At 35.3% G+C, this 23632-nt stretch overlaps 1 protein-coding gene across 2 annotated transcripts; it reads left to right on the plus strand.

Moving 5' to 3' along the window:
• Positions 1 to 1928: 1928 nt before the first annotated feature.
• LOC108226512 (transcription factor TCP5) lies at positions 1929 to 4283 on the plus strand. Of its 2 annotated transcripts, XM_017401478.2 has the most exons (3): positions 1929 to 2028; positions 2180 to 2272; positions 2763 to 4283. In XM_017401478.2, exon 3 carries the CDS (start codon positions 2801 to 2803, stop codon positions 3923 to 3925), a length of 1125 nt encoding a protein of 374 aa, XP_017256967.1. In that variant the 5' UTR covers positions 1929 to 2028; positions 2180 to 2272; positions 2763 to 2800; the 3' UTR covers positions 3926 to 4283. The 2 variants fall into 2 exon arrangements, with proteins under 2 accessions (XP_017256967.1, XP_017256965.1); XM_017401476.2 differs by lacking the exon at positions 1929 to 2028 and having other exon boundaries at positions 2047 to 2272; positions 2773 to 4283.
• Positions 4284 to 23632: the final 19349 nt, after the last annotated feature.

Here is a 23632-nt window from a genome sequence, read left to right on the forward strand (position 1 = left end):
AATTTGAGTTTAAAATATAGCTAGATAGTGGCTGAACTCGAGCTCAACTTGGATCCTGAAACTTTTTAGTCGAATCGAGCTCTGATAGAATTCAAACCGGACTCAGAATTATATTTAGACTCCTAGCTACTTGAGTGATATAGGTGCTGGATTTGAGGCCACAACCAGTTGAAGAGGAAGAAGGCCAAAGAGAAAATAAATTGTCGCAAAAGTAGCAGTCTAAGATCTGTAATTTTTACATACAATTTTCCTATACTAGTACTGAATTGTTTGAAGAAAGATTGACATGATAACGATAAAACAATAGTGATCAGCTTTTACTACTGCAACTGCAGCTCCCCATGAAAGCTGCAGGCACAGCACAAGACCTTTCGGTAACTATTGAAATGCTGAATCTCATCTTTTTGGTTGTAACCCTAATACTCTATTTGATTACTCCCATTCAATATTTAATTAGTCAAAAAGAATCTAGCTACGCTTTATAACTAACAGCAGTTCTATACAAAGTGGCGGAACCAGAATTCTGAAATAGTCAGGTTCAAATGAATTATGTCTAACTTTTGAATGTTAGCCGAGGCTTAAAACATAAATTCTAATGATTTTTAGCTACAATTCAGGATTCATAAATAAAAAAACTCTACTACAATATAATTAGGTTTAGGCCGAGCTTTAGCTTGGTTAACCCCTTTTGTTCCGCCTATAGTTAATTTGTACACAGTTGTTGAGTACTTAAATGTATATGAATATAAATAAAGTTCATTTCCATCCCTTATTCCAGAGTACTATTATCTTTCAATTACACTAAACATGTGGGCTTGCATAACCCTATCTCTACATGCATCATCTTTTATATATATCCTCCGTTGCTTCCACCTGCGCATGCTTTTCTGTCAACTCACATTTTATTTAAGGGAAGAAATGGACAGTCTTAAATCAAGAATTCACTCTCTTTCAGAGCGGACCTACATATATAAACAGATAATCCATAGTTTATCTATGAATAATTGCAAATACATAACATGAATTATGTATATAAAAGAGATTGAAATTGCTGCCATGAATTCTAGGTAATCCGAATCTTCATAGGAGAACAGAGAAATTGCTGCTATGAATTAGCTTGAAAGAAAAGAAGGAAGAGGAAATGACTGCATATGTACTGGTTCTGAATTATGAATTAACAAAAACAATTAAAAATTGGAAATTATCGCTATATATGACTTCAATTTCTATATAATGGTAGATTTCCAGTAGTCCTGGGATTTGAAAATCTCACTGCCATATAGTGGTGGTCCTCTGATTAGTACTAGTATGTGAAATGCTTTTAAGAACCTAAAAAACTGGTCCATCATCTACAAGTTAGCTGCAGCATGCAGACAATTATAATATCATCCAGCTGCTGCACAATAAGGAGCTTCAATGTATTACTGATGACACCACAACTTGTTGGGAGCCACATATGTACTTCAACTTATCCAATCAATTAATCTTCCTATCTTGTAAATTTGATGATCATTTCAAAATTATTAAACCTTTCATGGACCTTAATTGAATTAACCGCCTAGCCTTAAAAATGACAGATCAAATCACTGCAGTTTACTACAGTGAATCTGTCTTATATAAGGGCACAATACTGTTAAACTGAGAATTGAAGCTTGGTTAATTATCCATAAAGCTACTTATATGTTGTTGTCGATATTAAAGCATTAAGCTTTCAATTCTTTTTGTAATATTTATATAGGATGGTCCCCCTGAATTTATCTTTCTCCTACTTAAGTATATGTAATCTGGTTAAGGGCAAATGTCTGTAATTAAAGTGCATAATGTAGATTGGAAGTGATCGAGTACTTAATCACTGATCAAGATGGAGATTATTCTGTGTAATGTGATATACTGATACATATATATATTTGAATGCGTTTATGATAAATATCTGTAATATCTACCACATAACCTGTCGATAATAAAGATGCCACATGGTTGCAAAGATGCCATTCCTTTTTCTTTTCCTTTCGCGTGCAACAGGGCAGAGTAAGATTCTACCATCTTTTAATTTTTGGACTATTTACTCATACAATACCAATAATATATATCAGATATATTTCACTATCAAACTCTTCTCCTAGCTAACTCAGTGGTTTCCAGAGTTAACTTACAGAAGACTTGCGTTATCGATCTACAGATCCTCAGGCCAGAGACCTAAAGTACTGCTTCTTGATTAGATATCAATTAGGGTCAGCTGAAGCCGAATTCATACATGAAGTTTATGTCTACTGTGAGTTGCCTTACTTTCTTTTTGACGATAAGCGTTTAGCAATTGCAGATACATATTATCCATACATTTTTCATCCTCTTAAACTTGGTCAATTTCATTTTGTTGCTGCATAAGCATGGTCAGTACATCTTCAGTATCGATCTTTGGTGCCTAATATTCCTAAACGTCGTCACTTTTTTCTTATCCAATTGCGAAAAAGGGTTGGGGATAAAAATGATTACATAATAAATTTGATCTGATGCCTCTATGGATTCTTAATTGTGGATCACATTCATAATTTCTTGGGTAACCTTATAACATATACATATAGCTTTAAAAAATTGAAGAGTAATTTTCTTCAGCAAAGTCTCCAAAATGAAGTAATCATCTTTAGAATAAGGATTTACATTTATTTGGTCATTTAGAGTCTTTGATCTATATATTTATTTAAAATCAGAACCTAGAATATTTCTGAAATTTGTTAGTAGGAAATTGATGTTGGGTTTATTAGTTTATTGCAGCTAATAAATCAATGGTGTGATAAGGAAGATGATAAACAGTTCAAGGGGAAAAAATGTGCGAGCCAAGCAAGAAGAAGCTGAAACCAATGACATCAAATCATCGAGTACCACTATCACATCTAGTTCAAGGCAGTGGGCTGGATTTAAAAATCCAAGAATCGTACGTGTTTCACGTTCTTTTGGAGGGAAAGACAGGCATAGCAAAGTGTGCACCATAAGGGGTCTAAGAGACAGAAGGATTAGACTTTCAGTGCCTTCTGCAATTCAGCTGTATGATCTACAAGACAGGCTCGGACTCAATCAACCAAGCAAAGTTGTCGATTGGCTTCTTGATGTCACGAAAGATGATATTGACAAACTTCCACCACTTCAGATGCCACCGGGAGACTTTACTCAGTTCTATCAGCAAACCCTAGCTCCTCATCACGAGCTGATCAATAGTATCCCTCCGTCTTCTCTCTCTCCCTTTTTTAGTACGAATTCAGAATTCGTGAAAGATGGGGGAAATCAAGTATTTGGCAAAGAAGAACTCAGAATCAATGACAGTAATGAGGATGGTCAAAGCAATACCACAAGAAAGTCGAAATACTGGCCTAATTTGGATACTGATTCAAGAGCAAAAAACAAAGAGATTGAAGGAGAAAATATCAACAAGTGGAATGTTCCAGCAAACATGCAAGAAACTGAAGGTGGTCATAATAGTGTAAGCTACAACCCACAACTTTCAGCTCAAAATTTTCTCCCATTGGTCAATCAATTTCCCTTTCCGAGCCTCATAAGCAACACCATGGCGGCGTACAATTGGGAGCCTCCAAGTTTATCTCTATCCCAATTCGGAACTCAAGTGTTTCCTTCACAAGTTCATTCCCAAGGCTCCACTCCTTCAGGTTCATTACCTCCTGTGGCTCATCCAACTCCATCTCAACTTATCTTCTATCCACCGCCAACGCCACTATTCTCCCCTCAGTATCCTTCTTTCACAAGTACTTCTTCGATGGAGAATGATCCGAGACATGCTAACCACTTCCCGTTCCTTAGCTCAGGTACACAGAATATTGCCCCTAGTTCTGTTGTGTCACCTTTTCGATTCATCAATCCTTTCAATATTAATACAAAGGAGAATTCGCAAAACAATGACGATACAGCCAAGTAAGGTGCACACTGCTTATACTAAATTGTTTCTTAAAACTACATGTAGCTATTATGAGTAATTCTATATTACTGCTACATACATTCTTCGAACTGTGGATGATCGCCTCTCGATCAACACCGGATAGACACTATATACCTTCCTACATAATATCTGTATGAGTGTTTCTGTTTTTTTTTATTTTTATTTTGTGTGTGTGAGTGTGTGCATCCAGAAGACACTTTGCTGCATTGGTGTGAAGTATACAGAAGACACTTCTACATTGTATGACTATACGAACTAGCCTAGTTATGCAGAGGGCGCGCGAATTCAAACATGTAAGTTGTGAACTTAATTACAGTATATACCTCCTTCCATATTATATTCATAGCCTACATCTAGTTTCCTAAACTGAATCATTTCTGACATTGTTGTCCTAGATTTTTGTCTAAAACTGTTGTTTTCTATTCGTTCTGATGGGCCCAATTGCAATTAACCTTATATTATTCTCGGCCCGGAACGGCAGACTCTTTTGCGGTGTACATAGAACACTAAAAAAACAGGACAAAACCGACCGTCATATATGGTCGGTTACGTCCAATAACGGTTAGTTTTAGACCTAGAACCGACCAACTACACGGTGGTCGATTTTAACCTGGTCGGTTTTGACACATTGGTTGTGTTTAACGTATAAAGCCGATCATATAGGTGGTCGGTTTTTGCAGTTGCAAAAACTCGCTGATTCGGACTCTACATTTCGAGCAGGTGCCACATGGACGCAAGGGTCATGTGTGTATATATAACGGACCACCATCGGTTGGTTAAAATGTTTGACCAAAAATGGTCTAAAGTTTTCTGAGCATAATCGACCGACCGGCCGTGGTCGGTTCAACGAAGCTGGTCGGGTTTAGGACAGGAGAAGATGGGTTTTGTCGTGTTAAAACCGACTGTCCCTCGGTTGGTGAAAAAGTTTGATCGTGAGTAGTGGTTTAATCGTGCTGGTCGGGTATATTCTATCCATTTTCCAAATATATAAACATATTTAAAAATATAAATAGGGTTAAAACCGACCGAAGGCCCGTCAATTTTGTCTTCAGAAATAAAATGACATCGTTTTGACTAACAAATTATTAGAAAATTGACTACAAATATACAAACACTTAATCGATCGAAAAATTGGTCGATTATGATTCGAACACGTCAGCTCTAAAACCGACCAAGTTCATTTTGGTCGGTTAAATTAAGTCGAAGTCTTGACAGCAAGACAGAACGATGTCGTTCTTGTTAAAACTGACCGATTGGTGACGGTCAGTTTTATCCCGACACTTTTTTCTTACTGATCGGTTTTATTCAGTTTTTTTAAAATAAAAGTCATGCATGCATAATCTGCTATTACAGTAGAGTAATACTAGATTCACCGAAAAAGATATACAAAAATATGTACATGATGACATTATAATGACATTGACATTGACATGGATTCCACTCCGTCTGTATTACGTTCTTTTCTTCTAGCTTGTAGTCTGTTATGCTTTCTCTGTGGTTTTGAGTCTTCAAGTTTACACCTACTTTTTATTATACACATACATTATATTTTTAATACTTTTTTTATATTTTTAATACTTTTTTAAATAAATGGGTTAATATTTTTCTTTTACTGCTATTATCAACTATATATTATAAGAGTAAACTTCAGAATTGTGACCAAAATTTAGATCGATTTTCAAAACATTGGCTAGAGTTTAAAAAGCGGAGCCAAAATTTGGCCATCCTTTTGAGAATTTAAAATTTTAACCAACTTTTTAAAAATCGGCGTAAACTTTGACCACAATTTTGAATTTTACTCATATTATTATATTATAGTTGAAATCTTTATAATTGACCTTTTATTCTTGTAATATTAAACTAGTTTCGTACTATATATGATAAAGTTATTAGCTAATTGAGAGGAATACAATATGTCGATATAAAATAAATACAAATAAAAATGTTTATATATATATATATATACTATATATTGTAAGAAACTAGTTTATTTCATATATCAAAAAAAGTTCAAATACTGTGATTTCATATTTTCATAATGACCATATCAAATGCGAAGGTATATCTTGAGGTGATATCCTGATCTTAAATCAATCTTTGAAAAAACAAGTTGCTTCTTTTAATTGATTAAATAAATCAGGATCGAAAGCCTGATTGTTGATGTGAATATTGAGGGCGAAGAGGTCGTAGTATACGTTACCATTGAAGAGATTTCTAACGGGGAAATAAGCTCTGAAGATGATTATATCTTTTTCGGTGAATCTATGATTATAAAGATATACACAAATATAGTGTCATAGTATTTGAATTGTTTTGAAATATGAAATAAACTAGTTATTTACATTATATAGTAAATATATTTATATTTAAACATACATATTTGTAATTATTTTATATTAAAGTATTGTATTCCTCTCAATTAGCTAATATTTTTATTATATATATCGTACGAAATTAGTTCATTTCATCATATCTCGAAAAATTTCAAATATCTATGTTATTTCATGATCAATTTTAACAACAAATTTATTGTAAATAAAATAATTTTGTACTATTTAAACAAAAATTACAAATATTATTTGTTATGGAATTTGTAAACTTATCAATATTTATGATGTATAATAAAACAAAATTTGTTTTGATAAACAATTGATGTTTAAAATTTAAAATTTATAATATTCAATATCTTAATTGTAAAACAATAAATGTCATTATATAGATAAAAATATATATGTGAAACTTTTAAAAACAAATGTTAAATTATAAAGATGATAATACATATTATAATAAATATATATATTGGATGAGTTAATTTCTATGGAGTACACAAAAACATTGGAGTATTGGAGTACAAATCATAATTTTTTAGATTGATCCTATATAATATCTTTGATTATCCAAATTTTGATATAATCTATCATTTATAAGTTGTCTTGCACATAATTGTCGATTAATCACTAATATCTTTCAACTTTAACAAGTTTTAAGATTATTGTTCTGCTTATTAGTTATATTGAATATAGACTCCTATGATTTATAAAAGTAATTATTCTACCATTTGATTACGATGCAGGTTGTCAAATATTTACAAATATTATTGGACAAAAAAATTGAAATTTAGATGACTAGATTACATTTTATCCAACTTTGTATTCCAATACTCCAATTTTTTTTGTACTCCATAGAACTTAACTCTATATTATATTGGATAATAGAAGAAAAATATATTAACCTATATATACGTATAATAAATAGTAGTGGTAGGGGGTAGACTTGAATACGTACTCAAAGCTTAAAAAGGAGAGCATAATACAAAACTAAAAGAAAAAACAAGTTAATACAGATTAATATAAAATGAATGACATATTCCTGTGTGGACGTCGTAGCATTACTCATCACAATATGTTGTTATCAATTTATATTAACTCTTTGGACATCAAATCTTTTGATATTGTGTTTTAATTATACGCGTGTCAAGTACAAGTACCTAGTCACAATCTAAGTACTTCGAAGTTTTCACATTGACCCTATCCTTCGGACCCAAGCCACTGCCTAATGTTGACGGAGGAATTTTGTAATCAACAAAGATGAGGTTCATCGCCGGAATCAAGATCTACGACGGTGGTTTTGGTCACCGCAGTGCGGTGGTTGTGTGTTTTAGGGGATGGCTGAGATTAGGGTTTTGAGTTGGTCTCACGTGCTCTCAACTCATGATCCCCCAATGTGCCTACGTACCCCTATATTTATAGGGGATCAAGCCGTACGTAGTTCTATTGAACCAAGACTCCTAGTTTGATCAGGACTAGGCCTCTTGGGGATAAGACCAACCCTGGGGTGGTGACTTATCTCTTAGACGTCCAACGCCTTCAGAGTCCCACTCCAGTTAGAATTAGTCTTAAGGCTGACTACCTCAGATTCCTACTCCAAGTAGATCACGGATTCGACAATATCTCCACTACGAGAGATAGCATCTACCACGACCCTTATGGAGAAGTCATCTGGGAGAGCTATGACCGCTTCCTGAGGTGTAGGGACGCGTCCTCACCTCCCGGTGAGGTCTTCATCATCAAGCAAGGTAAACAAGGAGCCAAATTACACGATCGTCACAATCCCCCGATGAGGGCTAACTCACCAGAATACAGGATCCCGACATATGATCGGCCTTCACGCTACCCCGGAGGGCCTTCAAGAGCCATGACCACCTCAAGCCCCCACACGAGGGTTAACTCGGCAGATAGCAGGATTGAGGATTGTAGATCATGCCCGGATGAGCCCGGGAACTATCAGATGAGCCTGATAACTACCAGATGAGCCTGGTAACTAGTCTTGATCATATCCCTCGGAAGGGTCGTCGTATCCCCCGGAGGGGTCGTCATATCCCCCGGAGGGGTAGGTCTTCCTATCCCCGGAGGGGTGGTCTTCGTCTCCCTCGGAAGGGTAAGTCTTCGTATCCCTCGGAAGGGTCGTCACTGAGACTCACTCATCCTCTCACTCAATATATTTACACGTGGGAGCGACCCGTGAGGGCGCGCCCTTGCCTTCGCCGTCTTGTCCCATCGACCACTCCAACAACACATCAGACATGTCCTTCTTTAACATGAGGTCGCGCCCCCGGGGAGGCGGGGACACCCCGTTAAAGGCGCGCCCTTGGTCACCTCCGAAGAGGGCGCGCCCGCCTCCACAGATTACACGACATGGGTGGACGGAGGTCGGTCGCGTCTCTCCATCAACATTCTCAAGTAAGGCGCCCCTCCTTGTGACTCGGAGGACGCGTCCTCTTCATAGGACACGCAACATCGACGGATCAGTCACGTCACGGAGGGCTGCGTCCTTCCGTTCAGATTGGAGGCTTCAAGGGTCGGTCGCGTCCTCCTTTCAGCATCCTTCAGAGTCGCGTCCCTCCTTGTGACTCGGAGGACGCGTCCTCTTCATAGGACACGTGTGACCTGGAGGACGCATCCCTCCTTCCGACGCGGAGGACGCGTCCTTGCAACCTAGCTAAAGCATGTGCTTAGCCCAAAAATGATGTAGCCAAAGACCTCTGCCAAGGGCCGCGCCCTTCGGGACAGACCCGGAAGAGGCGCGCCTTCTGTCTTAAGGCAACAACCAGATTTGGTCATAACACCTAATATACTTGATCACAACTAATTTCTAATATGGGGAAGGTTTTGATACAAACTTACAAAGTTTTTGCAAATTTTTTCTCTCCTTACAAATTGTTTGGCCTCTAGATTGGGTCACTTGGGCTCTCCCATGCACGCTATGCATGGGCACTTCGCATCTCCAACACTAGCTCGGGGCACTTGGGCTCTCCCGCGCCAGCTTTGAGGCGCTATCAACCCCATCAAAAGTGAGCCCTGGATGGTGGCTTATGTTGACAGGAGGAGGCGACTTTAAGATGGTCCGAGATGAGGGGGAACGTGGTGCAATGGTTGGAGGGAACCTCTTTTCTTCTTCCATTTATACCAGCATCCTCCTCAAGTCATTCACCAAACGATCGTCGTCATTAAGGGGACCACGCTTATAATTATCGTCATGGAGAGAAGGGTGAGGATCATTTCTCCTGCTACCTTGAATCCTAGATTACCCCTCATCCTCATTGTTTCACAACCCAGATTGTTGGCGGAAATGATAAGGAGGGGATCTCTCCCGTCATGACCTCAAGTGGTGAGACCGCTTTCTCTCGTCATAATGAGAGGAGGGTCACTCCTCTCTGCACTGGCGCTCCCTTTCCTCCTTGTTGCTTGCTTAGCCTCTCTAGGTTGAGTCTCAAATCACGATCAATTAATTTTTATCCAATACGATCAAGTACACTTGTGGTCAAATATTCAGATTGAGTAGGGCCGCAGAGAGAAGGTTCAGGGGCACCCCTCACTTGACTTGGGGGCACCTCGTCCGTTTTAAGTTTCCTCTCATCCTCGGGCTCTCGTTCAAAATCATTCTCCATGTTATTGGCGGTCATTTTTGAGGCTATCCTGCCTTTTAAGAAGCGACTAGTCTTCTTGTAGCCTATAGTCTTCTTGCTCGCACTACAAGAAAAACAGCCTCAGACAACACACATTACACAGCGGTTTGGAAAAATTCCGTTGTGCCAATCCGAAATACAACGGTGAAATATTTTTCCTTAACATACCGTTGTCTGAGAGCGGAACAGACATTGGTTATGCAAACTATTGTCTATGTGGTCATCTTCAAAACTTGACAGACAAGCTTTATTTTTGAAAGTGTTGTGTGACATTGTTGACACAATGGTCCAGTAACCGTTGTGAATCTAGATGGTTAAGACAATGGTTTTTAACGCAATGTTGTGTAATTCAAACAACGGTTACATTTCATTTAAAAAAATAACATTGTCTAATAAACATCACTACAACTGTTTCAAAACAATTGTCTAATTAATGAATTAGACAAGCCTTTTTGAAACTGTGTTGTGCAACTTAGAAAGTTTGTACAATGGTTTTTCGAATGTATTGTCCTATACAATATCACACAACGGGATGAAACCGTTGTCTGAAATAACTCTTTTAGAATTTCAATGGACACACATGATGAGGTGGCACCATATGATTAGTCATAAGATTGTCACTTGGATTGCTGAGATGGCGCAATGAGAGCCATTGATTGAAAGGAGATTTAAAATTAGTCGTCAGATTAAAAAACGTTGATACGCTTACACAATGGTTTTTGTCAAAAGAAATGTTGTCACAGATTTTCTCAGACAATATTTTCTCATAGAAAATCGTTGTCTAAAAGCCTTGTTCTAGAACTTTCGGAAAGAGGACACAGCAATCATTAATAAAATAACTTATGTCTTTAGACCTTATTCTAGAAGGTTCATTAATCGAACAACGGATTTTTATCAAAATAATTCAACGAATCCGACACGAGTCCTATTTTACGGACTAGTAATTTTACCAGCATTTTATTAAAAATTCGTACAAGATAAATTTCTAAATTTATTATTTTTTGATTATTTTTTTATATTACTAAAATAAGTGGATATTAACATCGATAATGATTGGATCGTTGAAAAATTTATTTCAAACAATATTTCAGTTAATCATGTTTTTTGGGGACTAGTATTTTTACTAGATATATATTAAAAAGTAATACAAGATAAATTTATTATTTTTTGATTATTTTTGTACATGACTAAAATAAGTTGATATTAACATCTGTACGGTTGGATCGTTGGAAAAATTATTTGAATTTTTTTTTTCAGTTAATCTAGTACGACTCCTATTCTGGGGACTAGTATTTTTACTAGATATATATTAAAAAGTCATACAAGATAAATTTATTATTTTTTGATTATTTTTGTAGATGACTAAAATAAGTGGATATTAACATTCGGTAGGGTCGTTGAAAAATTCATTTGAAAAAATATTTTCAGTTAATGTGATACAGATCCTGTTTTGGGGACTAGTATTTTTACTAGATATATATTAAAAAGTCATACAAGATAAATTTATTATTTTTTGATTATTTTTGTACAAGACTAAAATAAGTGGATATTAACATCCGTACGGTTGGATCGTTTGAAAAATTATTTGAAAAAACATTTTCAGTTAATGGTACGAATCATGTTTTGGGGGACTAGTAATTTTACTAGATATATATTAAAAAGTCATACAAGATAAATTTATTATTTTTTGATTATTTTTGTACATGACTAAAATAAGTAGATACTAACATCCGTACGGTAGGATCGTTGAAAAAATCATTTAAAAAAATATTTTCAGTTAATGTGGTACGAATCCTGTTTTGGGGACTAGTCTTTTTACTAGATATATATTAAAAAGTAATACAAGATAAATTTATTATTTTTTAATTATTTTTGTACATGGCTAATATAAGTGGATATTAACATCCATACGGTTGGATCGTTGAAAAATTCATTTCAAAAAATATTTCAGTTAATCTGGTACGAATCCTATTTTGGGGACTAGTATTTTTACAGATATATATTAAAAAGTCATACAAGATAAAATTTTTATATTCTGATTATTTTTGTACATGACTAAAATGAGTGGGTATTAACATCTCTACGGTTGGATCGTTGAAAAATTTATTTCAAAAAATATTTCAGTTCATATGGCACGAGTCCCGTTTTGGAGTGTAGTAATTATACTAGATTTTTATTAAAAAGTAATACAAGATAAATTTATAATTTTTTGGTTATTTTTTTACATGACTAAAATAAGTGGGTATTACCATATATTCGTATGGATGGATCTTCGAAATTTTTTATTTAAATAAAATAGTAAAATTGTTAAAAACTAGTTAATTATATATATATATATATATATATATATATATATATATATATATATGAATTGATCTAATAATATTTCTTTCGACGATTTAAGAATACCGACTATAAGTTATAATGATTTTAATTATGTTACACCAAAATATAGTAGAAAGTAAAATAATTATATAATGATACACATATATAAAAGAATTAATTATTTATCATTTTTAAACTTTAAAATCCATCTTTTTTCATTCCCGGGCTTCACCCAATTTTCCTTTCCCCCTTCTTTCTCTGCTATTTCCCCCCACAACCTCACACTTCCCCATTAATAAAATTCTAAAATCCTCCCCCCTCTCCCAATATTGCCTCCGCCGTCTCTCTCTATGAACCCTAAATTTATCCACCTCAAACTTGTTCATTTCTCTAACCTCTCCCCTCTCTCAATCCTAATTCAAGTCCTAATTCAAGTCATAAGCACTATGAGTAAGTCGATTCCTTCAAAAGCTCGATTCACAAACACAAACCATAGCTAGATTTGTTCGATTAAAGGTATACACTTGTCTTGTTTCTTTCTAAATGTGCTGAGTTTCACTGTCTTTGATTTTATATTCTCATCACACTATAGTTCGATTTTGTGACTGTGGTATTAATTCGAAGCTCAGATGGTGATTTCTTGAAAGGGCTTTTTATTGTTGTGTTTTTGGGATTTATTGTGACTAATTATTATATTTTTTGATTTATTTCGCCTCCTCAATTATAAAAGCATCGGCATCAGTTGTTGGCGTACCTGGTTTTGTGCTCTTTCACAAGTTGATTTAAAGGCTGGTTACGCACTCTTGATAAGAGATTGTGTTTAGGGCCAGACACTCTTTTCATCTTCTCTGTAGCAACACACAAACACTTTAGTTTTTTTTATTATGTTAATTTTTATATATTAAAAAAATTCTATCTTAATGTTTTCATTAGGCTTTCGGAGATACAGAGAACATGTTGTTCAAGAAGCACTAGTGTTATTACTCTGAGTTAAGACTCTCTTGCTTTGTCTCGGAAGCTTCTATGTTGGTTTGCTCTTCACCAATTGCCACCGCAGACACCCTTTGTGCTGCTATGAATTTACTGGGTACTTCTTAAAATCCCATTACAAAGTGATATGTTCTTGTCAGAAAAAAAACTAATCTTAGCAGATCACATTATATTTTATTTTTGCTAAATTGGTCTTCATGTCCTTAAAGATTTGATTATTATTAGATTTCGACCATTGTGGTTATCTATCAGATAGCTAGTAAATGAAAGCGAGTCTTTGAGGATATAGAAGCTGGATAAAGAACCGAGACTCTGGCAGTTTGGGTTACTTTTTAGGATTATTCTACTTTTTTTACATATGAGTGTCTTGGATTTTGCTGTTTCCGATAAGCTATGCCACTGTTAAAAAAATTTCAGTTCAGATGATGAAGTGCAGGATTATTAACATTAGGTTTGTAATCTAAAAAGGTGGCTAGTTTAGTAATATTTTTGATAGATGTGCATACATGGCTTATTATCAGTCCGTCTAGTATATGTATCTAACTGATGTATTTGGCATTTTAATAAGTTAGTTATTTTGTGAATGTCTTCTTATCCTGCTCCAATGTAGCAATAGTAGGAATTTGTCGGGTTCTTGAGTTGCCATTGTTCCTATTTAAATTTTACATTTAGACTCTTATAAACTAATTATGTTTATGAATGCTCAATGCTGGCAGTATTAAGGTTGATTTTGAAAATGCATCTCCATGTGCCTTTGGTGAACTATAAGTGTATTTGTTCTGGATAAAACTTTTTTACTTGATTTATCCAAGGATTGTTAGTTTATTCATGTTTGCTAGTTGTGCTTCATCTTTGCCGAAGTATCATGTATTGTTTCATGCAGAATCTCTGGGATTACGACGAAGAAGAAACATATAATCTTTCTTGTAGTAAGGAATGACGACGAAGAAGCAACAGATGATCAGCTGTAGGGATCAGCAATCACCCAATTCAGATGTGTAGTTTCTTCGGTCTGAGAAGAATGGATATACCTTCTTGCAGTCTTCAATTTACATACTTAGCACACCGCCACTCCTAGAGCCTAATGGAATCAACTACATTGCTTACCAAAAGGTACCAGAAGCTGAACCTCGTGAGTGGCATCCTGACAGTTTTTCAACATCTTGTATGCAGTGCAATTTTCCCTTCACAACCCTTACCCAAGGACGCCATCAGTGTCGATTTTAAGGAGGGATCTTTTGCGGGGAATGATCAAAAGGCAGGTGTTTAATGCCTGTTAAGTTTAGGGAGAGAAATCTATAGAGGGTGTGTGACTCTTGTTAGTGTCATAGTTTTATATATATTTTTTGCATTTACTGTCCAAGATTTTGGAACAAATTTTTTCAAATATATTGTGAGCATATTTTTACTTTAGATGTTTTTATATGTGAGATTAAATGTGTTGTGTGTAAGAAAATATGACAATGACTTGTAAAAACTAAATGAAAAAACCATTGTCCTAAATGAAGAACGATAACAATTCAAAAACTAGAAACTGTTGTATATACTATTTCCTAAAATGGTGCTTAAATTGATATGTTCATAAACTATTGTTATGTATTCTTTCACACAACAGGTTTGTATCCTAAAATTGTTGTTTCATATGATTTTCAACAATGATTCTAATTTGCCAATACCGTTGTGTGGTATGCTTTCATACATTGGTTTTTTTTGAAAAACTATTGTTTGTAATTCTTTACAACTTTGGTTGAGTTCTCAGAACTATTGTGTCACTAGCTCTTCAACAAGTGTTAAAAAACTGTTGTTGTAGTTATCGTTCAACAATAGTTAAATTCCCGTTGTCTGATACATTATCAGATATCGCCTCGATATTCAACGGGATCCCGAGATGACAGACAACGGTGAAAAACCATTGTATATCCCTGTTTTTCTTGTAGTGTCGATTGCTTCTCAATCTTGGCCATCTTAGATATCATTGTCTTCATCTCCCCAGAGAACCTGCAAATATTTAATGATGGGATCAGATGTAGGGGTCTCGTCATCAGGAGTGTTTAGGGGTCCCCTTCCAGGCTTATCAGTATGGGGGACCGCACTGCTTTCCTCCACGGGGCCTCTAGAGGCCCTCCCTGCTCTCTTGGATCTGTTCACCCTACGGCTCATCTTTCTCCCTAAGATGCTTTGAACTCCCATTGTGGTCGTCAAATTGTTAACGGGAGAAATTGGTTAACAACAGATGTGGGCACTTATGTGATTGTACGAAGAATATTCGAAGAACATGGGACGGAGAGTGATGGAAGATGTAGCTGATCTTGTGGTTTGATTCTTGAGAGAAAGTGTTCTCAGGCGTTTCTCAGCAAGAATCAGGTTATCCGCCACAAGAGGCCTACGTACCCTATTTATAGGGGTTCAAGCACCCACGTATTTCTTTCGGGCCAAACTTCCTAGCACGGGCTAGTTGTCAGTCCGGTCCATCAGGGCCCAGGTTCGTAGGACCGTGAAAGCCGCCGTCATATGGGGCGAGGGAGCCCGTCATCCTCTATGGGGCGTGGGAGCCCGATCATCCTCTTATGGGGCGAGGGATCCCGTCATCCTCTATGGGGCGAGGGAGCCCGAGATAGAGTGCGTAGCCATAGTGAGAGCCCACAAGGGACTTAGTAAAAAAATGGGTGACCCCTCCGATGAGGCCAACTTGCAGTATAGATGATGAGGCCTGAGAGCCTAGCTGGAGAATGAGCCCTTAAATCTTCATATATCTTCTAAGTAGTGGGGGCTCATTAATGAGGCGGCCTAGCAGAATGATGAGCCCTCAAGTCTTCATATATCTTCAAATTAGTAGAGGCTCATTAAAGAGGCGGCCTAATGTTAAATGCTGAATTAAAAGATTTTAGTTTGATATAATCTTCAAGTTGTAATATCTTTTATGATTTAAGAGATATCGTTTAGAGATATTTTCAGTGACAGTTGATTCTTTCCACGTTTCTGAGATATTTCCCGTGACAATAGATTCTTTCCACGTTTTAGAGAGAAGATAATTACTTGTGGAAAAGTAATTAATTATTAGTATGAATTTTAAAAAAAAATAGGAGATAACTAAGAAAATAGGATATGCCTATGGCATAACATTTATGCCATAGACATATCCTATGACCCATTTTCATGACTTATAAGGAATCTGTATTAAGAAATTAATAATAAACAAAATCTCTTGTATTTTTTCTGTCTCTCTTAGTTCTTTATGTTATTTTTTGACATGTTTTTAAGACTCATTTAAAGTATAGTTCCATAATATATTTTTAATTTTTTTTTCTCAATAAAAATTTGATGTTTAAACTTTTATTCAAAAAATTAAAATTTTAAGAAAATTATAGAACTATACTTCACATGAGTCTTAAAATACGTACAAATAGTGAATGTAAACAACCGAGAGGGACGGAGGGAGTAATAAATAAAAATGGTGTGGTACCTGGACCGGGTGTTCAAAGACTTAGACGCTCTTTTCTTATTTATACTAAAACTTTAAATTATTTAAAATTCTTCTGCCAAAAAAAAATATATTTAAAATTCAATTCCTTCTAAAGTTTAGCACATCTTATTACATTTTTTTTTTCAAACTATATTGATATGTCATCCCACTTAAATAAGTGATCATATATATATTTAGGCAAGTGATCAAATACAAACCAACTCTCGAATACAAACTAAAAACTAGTTTCCCTACCACTATTTATAACTACGAGTATCACTAATTTATACTGCACTAATCACTGTTTTTATACTGTATATAAGCAGCGATTTTCATATTAAAATTGAGAATATCTACTTATCTAAACTATTGATAATCGATTATAGATGATCAATTTCATCCGTAGGAAGGTTCTTGGCAGCAAGCCGCAAGAGAAGTTGCATGATGATGGTAAATATTCGTTAGTTTTGGTAAGTTATGATGTAAAGTGTATGCGACTATTGGTGATGGTAGACAATGGTGACAAGTCATGGAAACGTCCGGTAATGGTGGTAAGATGTCCATTATTACGATTCGGGTGAAGATGATGGTCATATACGTTGCATATATTCGCAAGATATGCTATATTTAAATTAGTGATATGATATGTACAAATTAGTGATTTCTGTAATTAAAAATAGTAATAAAAAACTGACCAGAAACTGGTTTTTAGTTTTTAGGCTAATTTGATTTGTACTGGAGTAGGACTCTATATATTTATATATATAAATGAAATTCTCGGATTCCTTTTGGCCGTCTTATCCCAGAACGTGTCCTTATATTTTGTACACAAGTATTTACTCCGTCGGTCCTAGCATGTTGTTTATATTTACAGTTTGCACATATTTTGATACTTTTAAAAACTATAATTTTAGAATGTCTTAATCGTATTTTTTGAATAAAACTTTAAAAGTCAAATTTTTATTTAAAAAGAAAATTTAAAAAATATTATGAAACCATGCTTTTTATAAAAGACTAAAAAAAAAAAAAGACTTCATATAAAAATATAACGTCGAAAAGCTAGGGTGGCTAGATCACAATGAAATAATGAATACAGCAGAAAAGAGACGGTGACAGCAAAGAATCAAGCCGTATATGTAAATTCCGATACGAAAGTGAAAGGAGAGATAAAAGCAGTCCTGGGGATCGGCGATGAGTGGTTAAATCGGTCAGCAGATCCAAGAAACATCAACAACTTGCACTGCTACTAGGGTTCATCTTTGTAGCAGTACCGATCAGTAGTGGTCCTACTGCTACATATATAATATCTTTTCAGCACCAAAGAAAGATACCCTCGTAGCCTCTTACTCATACCAAACTGTGTGAGATCGATCCAAACCACTGCCGCCCACATAATTTAAAGTGTGATTTTAATGTGGAGTAAATTTAAAGTTTTTATTTTTAATGGAAATACTGCCCTACTGGGATAAAAAGTTATTGTTCAGTCTTGGTTGAGAAAGAGAATGTAATGACCTACTTTCCGAAAAAAGAATGGAGTGACCTAATAATATGAGAAAACGGCAAGGCTCTCTCTTCCACTGTTCCACACTCTTTATTAAAAATGAAGGGAAGTAGCTAGATAAAAGTTTTAAAAATAGAGGAAAGTAAAAAGAAAAGACAAGTGAATAATGATATTTATATTCTGTTATGCTCTCTCACAGTATATTAACAAAATCAGGCAAAATTTGTGATAATTTAGCAAAATCAATCAGTTGCCAAATAGACTCAGTAGCAAACAGTTTAACCTACTACTGGTTTTACAATAAAGAAAGTCATGCTCTCTATAGCAACATCTTGTACCTGTACCTTCACATCCTCGACGTCATAGTTTTGAAATTAACATCTTGGTGTAGTTATAATTAATTCACCCTGAAACTGAACCAAAGAATGTGGACCAAGTGACCTACATATAACACTGTTGATGCATAAGATTACTTTCTATATACATGCACGAACTTTGAAAAAAAAATTAAACCCCAATTACATAAATATAGAAAGTCAATTGAATATGTAAACCTAATTAGAATACATGACAAATTAAGTAATCGATTTAATAAATTTATATTTCAATATCTTTGCTTTGCTTATCATCATTCTTCTTCGTGTTCTCCTTTTCATTTTTATTCTATATTCATCATTTTAGTTACGAGATGATATGGGTCTGTAAAGATTTAAGTTTGTACAAATGATATATAAACATGGGTTTATTGGGATAAAATAAGTCGGGTCGAGGTAATTATGTGATTGGGTTGGGTTTGGTTGCGGGTTATTATGGTTGCGGGTTATTAAGTAAATGGGTATTACAATGAGAATATAAGAGAGCATTTTCAGCACATTAACTATATTTTGTCCTAAATTATTATTTTGAGAATTATGCATAAAAATTCATTCTATAGAGTCTTTATAGTTCTATCCATTCCCTAAATATAATCATCCATTTTTCGTTCTCCATAAATAGGTAATCACTAACTTATTTTTTTGCACATTGTTTCTCACATTTTAATTACCTTTTCGTTGAAAGTTAAAATCAATATTATGCATAATACTAATATGGAACAAAAATAAGAATTATTGTTAAAGTTGTTAATTCATATAAAATCTTTACTTTAAATAAATGAAATTATTTATTATATATTGAATAAAATTCAGGGTGGTGGATAGAGTATGTAGGTTGTTACAAAAAACTGGCTGGACTTTTAAAATAGCAAATATGTGGCTGTACTTCACCTCCACATTTTAGAAGGGTGGCACCCATCAAGTGCCGTTAGTCTATCGCCGTTAAGTCATATAAAATTAAATGAATATAGGGTATTTCAGACAAAGCAACCCTCCTTATATATCCTCGATGGCTAAACCCGCGAAATGTCACACCTCTTTTGACTCCACTTTACTGAATACCCTAACCCTCTTCGTAAAAACCTAAATACTCGGTAAAAACCTAAATTATTTATAAATTGATATCTTGTGCTAAAGAGAAATGGAGTGGTTCATGAGGCCCCGCAAGGAGATGCACAAATATGGTGATGCTGAATGTCCAGATTACAAAGGTTAGTTTGTTGTGCCCTAAATCTTGATAATTTGTCTGTCTGTATGACCATGTGTGCTTATTCGAGTGTAATACTATTCATGTGGTCCTGAATCTCCTTTTATGTCTCCTATTTGCTTCCTAGTTTGCCCTAATTTAAAACCCTTTTTGCTTGCTATTTGCTGGGCAGAGTACCTTTCCTTTTTTTACTATACAAATGTATCATGGTGGACACTTTGAGAACCACAATATCAAGCTAGTTGAATAAAAAATAGATTACTTTGATTTTTGTCATGTGAATCGATCCGAATGGTTTTTACCGAACCCGATTTTTATGGTATGGTTACGGGTTTGGTTTTTATTTTTAAAAACCGATTGAATTTGGTTCGGGTTTGGTTTTTATGCCAACTGAACCAAAACCCAACCCGAATATCCGAAACCAGACCAAACCCGAACCAAACCGAAACCCGATCGAACCCGATAGTATAATTCTATTTATTATATAATATAGGTCAAATTCTATGGAGTACACAATAATATTGGAGTATTGGAGTACCATTCACAGTTTTTAGTTTAATCATATATAATATCTTTGACTGTAAATTTTTTTATCATTTATAAATACACTTAAACAAATTATCAATTAATCATTAATATATTTCAACTTTAACAAGCATTAAGATTATTGTTCTACTTGTGAATTATATCATAGAACATAGTGTCTCGTAATAGTATTTTAATATTTTTTATATAATTTTCGGATTTCGGTTTGAACCGAACCGAAAACCGGTGGTTCGGGTTTGTTTTTTGAATTTCAGTTTTCAGTTCGGTTCGGTTTTGAAAAATACTATTTGGTTCGGGTTCGGTTTTTGTCAAAACCGAACCATACCGACCGATTGCCATCTCTATTGTAGAGACAATTGAATTGGTAGGGTTGTCTTTAGGACAGCAAGACACAGCTAATGCCCCTATTATAGATCTTTGATGAAGTGCAAAACTCAGTTAGGTCTAATTCAATTACAGACTGTTCTGGTAGTGCTGATTTGAGGAGCCACATTGAGCAAAGTAGTGTGACTAAGAAGAAGAGAGTCAAGTCTGTTGGTGGGAAGCCAACACCAAGAAAGAAAAGGGCAAAGAGGCCTACATTTGCAGCTGATGATGGTAATGAAGCTGATGTTGAAGACAATATCAATGTGAACTTTAATCATGGAAGTGAATAGAATGTGAATGAGGGTGTTGATGACAACTTAAATCAGGGATCTGACAATAATCGGAATGAGGGTGGTGATGAAGACTTGCATGAGGACGCTGGCGAACATATGAACGAGGGTGCTGGAGAGAGCTTGAATGAGGGAGCTGGAAAGGGTGTGAATGAGGAAGCTGCAAACAATTTCAGTGAGGCTGGTGATGATGGAGAACTTGTTGATGGAGACAACTTAAGTGAGGCTGGTTTTGAAGATTTGGCAATGGCTACTGGATAAATGAAAAAGATGGTGATGATGAGGAGTGGCATCCAGACAGCTCCAATGTTAGGAATTCAATTGAAGAAGAGGAATTTGGTGATATTAGTAATAAAACTAGAGATGAGGTGAATTACAGGGCAGGGGAAGCTAACATTGAACTAGATGATGAAGTGTTCAAAGGCAGTGAAGATTAAAAATATGACTGTAAGTAGTGAGGATGAAAAATATACCACATTTACAGAATTCAATGAAGCTAATTTGTTGAACCCAAATTTGAGCTTGAGATGTTGTTTAGTAGTGCTGATGTGCTAAGGAGAGCAATGAAGAGCAACGAAATTTCTGAGATAAGTCCTATGACTAGGCAACCAAATATGGGGAGTAAAATCCAATATGTGTGTAAGCCTCCATGTCCTCAGAAAATTTATGCTTCAAAATGTCAAAGGGTCTGACACCTACCAGATAGGACACTAAGAGAGAATCATACTTGCAAATTAACTTGCCATCAAAAACAACTTACTACTGCTGGCTTGCCTTGAAGTACATGGATGAGATAAGAATGAACCCGAACTGGGAAGGTGAGGCCTTTTAGAAAAAGGTTGTCAATGATCTTGGATGTCAGGTAAACAAGTCAATGTGCTACAGGGCTAAGAAATTAGCACTGAAACATATAAATGGCAGTCATGAAGAATCTTTTACACAACTTTGGGATTATGGACATGAAGTAAGAAGGGTTATGCCAGATAGTAACTTGGCCCTTGCATTGGAAGAGGTTGAACCTGGTCAAGAAAGGGGCAGATTTAAAAGGATTTACATATGTTTGGGACCAAAGCGAAAAGAGTTTTTATGCCTGGCTGCAGACGAATAATTGGGCTGGATGGGTGTCATCTCAAAGGCCCATTTGGATGTCAATTATTGATAGCTGTAGGCATGGACCCAAATGATGGTATGTTTCCTGTTGCATGGTCTGTAGTGGATGCAGAAAACACAGATAACTGGTTGTGGTTCATTGAAAAGCTCAAGGAAGACCTGAATATAGTAAATAAAATGGTCCATGGACCTTCATATCAGACAAACAAAAGGTACACACCACCTAATGCTTATTAAGTGTTAAATTCTCCTTAATTTCATATGTAATCCGGTACTAATTCCACATGTAATTGTAAATGCTAATTTCACATGTACTAACTGCTTTTATTTTAATGTAACAGGAGAAGCTCATGTAGGAGACTCAATGTAGCTAACCCGAAGGAGTTCACTCCTGGGGAATCTCAGCCAACCATGCACACTACCCCAGTTCACAGTCAGGGTGGTGTGTTTGGTTCTCATCCTCCATCACCACCAACATAAGGACCATCTACATGTAAATTGACTCCAAAGACATGGAAAAAGAAGAAGAAAATTATCACTACGAGAGAAGAAATCCTAAGGGCAAGGAGCACAAGGTAGAAAAAAGTTAATAGGAAGTATCAATGATTGCCTATTTCATGGCAGTATTTTGTTTCCTGTTAACCAAATCTTATGAAAGGGCTTTTATTGCATCTTTTGTAAGCCAAAACTTATTAAGGCATTAATTTCTTTTGCTGCCTCAAGGCATTTATTAAGTTTAGATAGTAAGCTTGCTTCACATGAAACATTGTACAATTATGTAATTTTTTTTTGACATGGACCAGTGTTATGAATATAACTTTTGAATGTATTATCCACTATTTTCAATCTCTTTAATTTCAGTTGATATTTGTAGTCAAAAATAATGAACTAAAGTTATCTACAATAAAGTGCAGTTGTCAAAAGCTCAGTAACGCAATTCACCATTTCATCCAATTATCACGTTCACCATTTCATTCAATGCCCTGCACAAACACAGACTAACTTACACCATAATTCATTACAGTTGAACCTATAAACGTAAACTCCCATCTACAAAAATTCATTACACCAACAACATTCCACCAACCCTATGCAGATACATTACTCCACTATGCCACAAAATACATAATAAAACAAAGAAAATTGCATAGCCAAACACCATTCGAAACATCCGTTTTCTTCTTTCCCTCTTTGGAGCTCAATAATTTGCTTCTCATGTTCAGCCTCCATAGTTCTTAACCTCCTCGACAGTACAGGTATGACAACTTTAGCTTGATTGCAAAGAGGAGCATCCACCAATTGAAAAAAACCAAAACAGTTAGTGATTTCTGAAACGCTTCCCAGCATTTGCATCTGTTCAGGCACAATGACAATATTCCATGTCTCCGGCTATTTCAGATTAGAATGCAAGGAAGGAAGGAAGAAAGAAAGAAAGATTTTGATAGGATTTTATTCAGGTGGTGTTTTGCACTACATATATACACACCAACAATATGATCATTGTTTTTTGTTAAAACCCACTTTTACCCCAGCTCCGTTACTTCCAGTG

Source organism: Daucus carota, chromosome 6 (assembly GCF_001625215.2).
Source record: "Daucus carota subsp. sativus chromosome 6, DH1 v3.0, whole genome shotgun sequence".
In the NCBI taxonomy this organism is placed as follows: domain Eukaryota; kingdom Viridiplantae; phylum Streptophyta; class Magnoliopsida; order Apiales; family Apiaceae; genus Daucus; species Daucus carota.

Excerpts from the sequence above, each read along its gene's own strand:
- LOC108226512 (XM_017401478.2), top strand. The coding sequence starts at position 2,801 with ATGATAAACAGTTCAAGGGGAAAAAATGTGCGAGCCAAGCAAGAAGAA.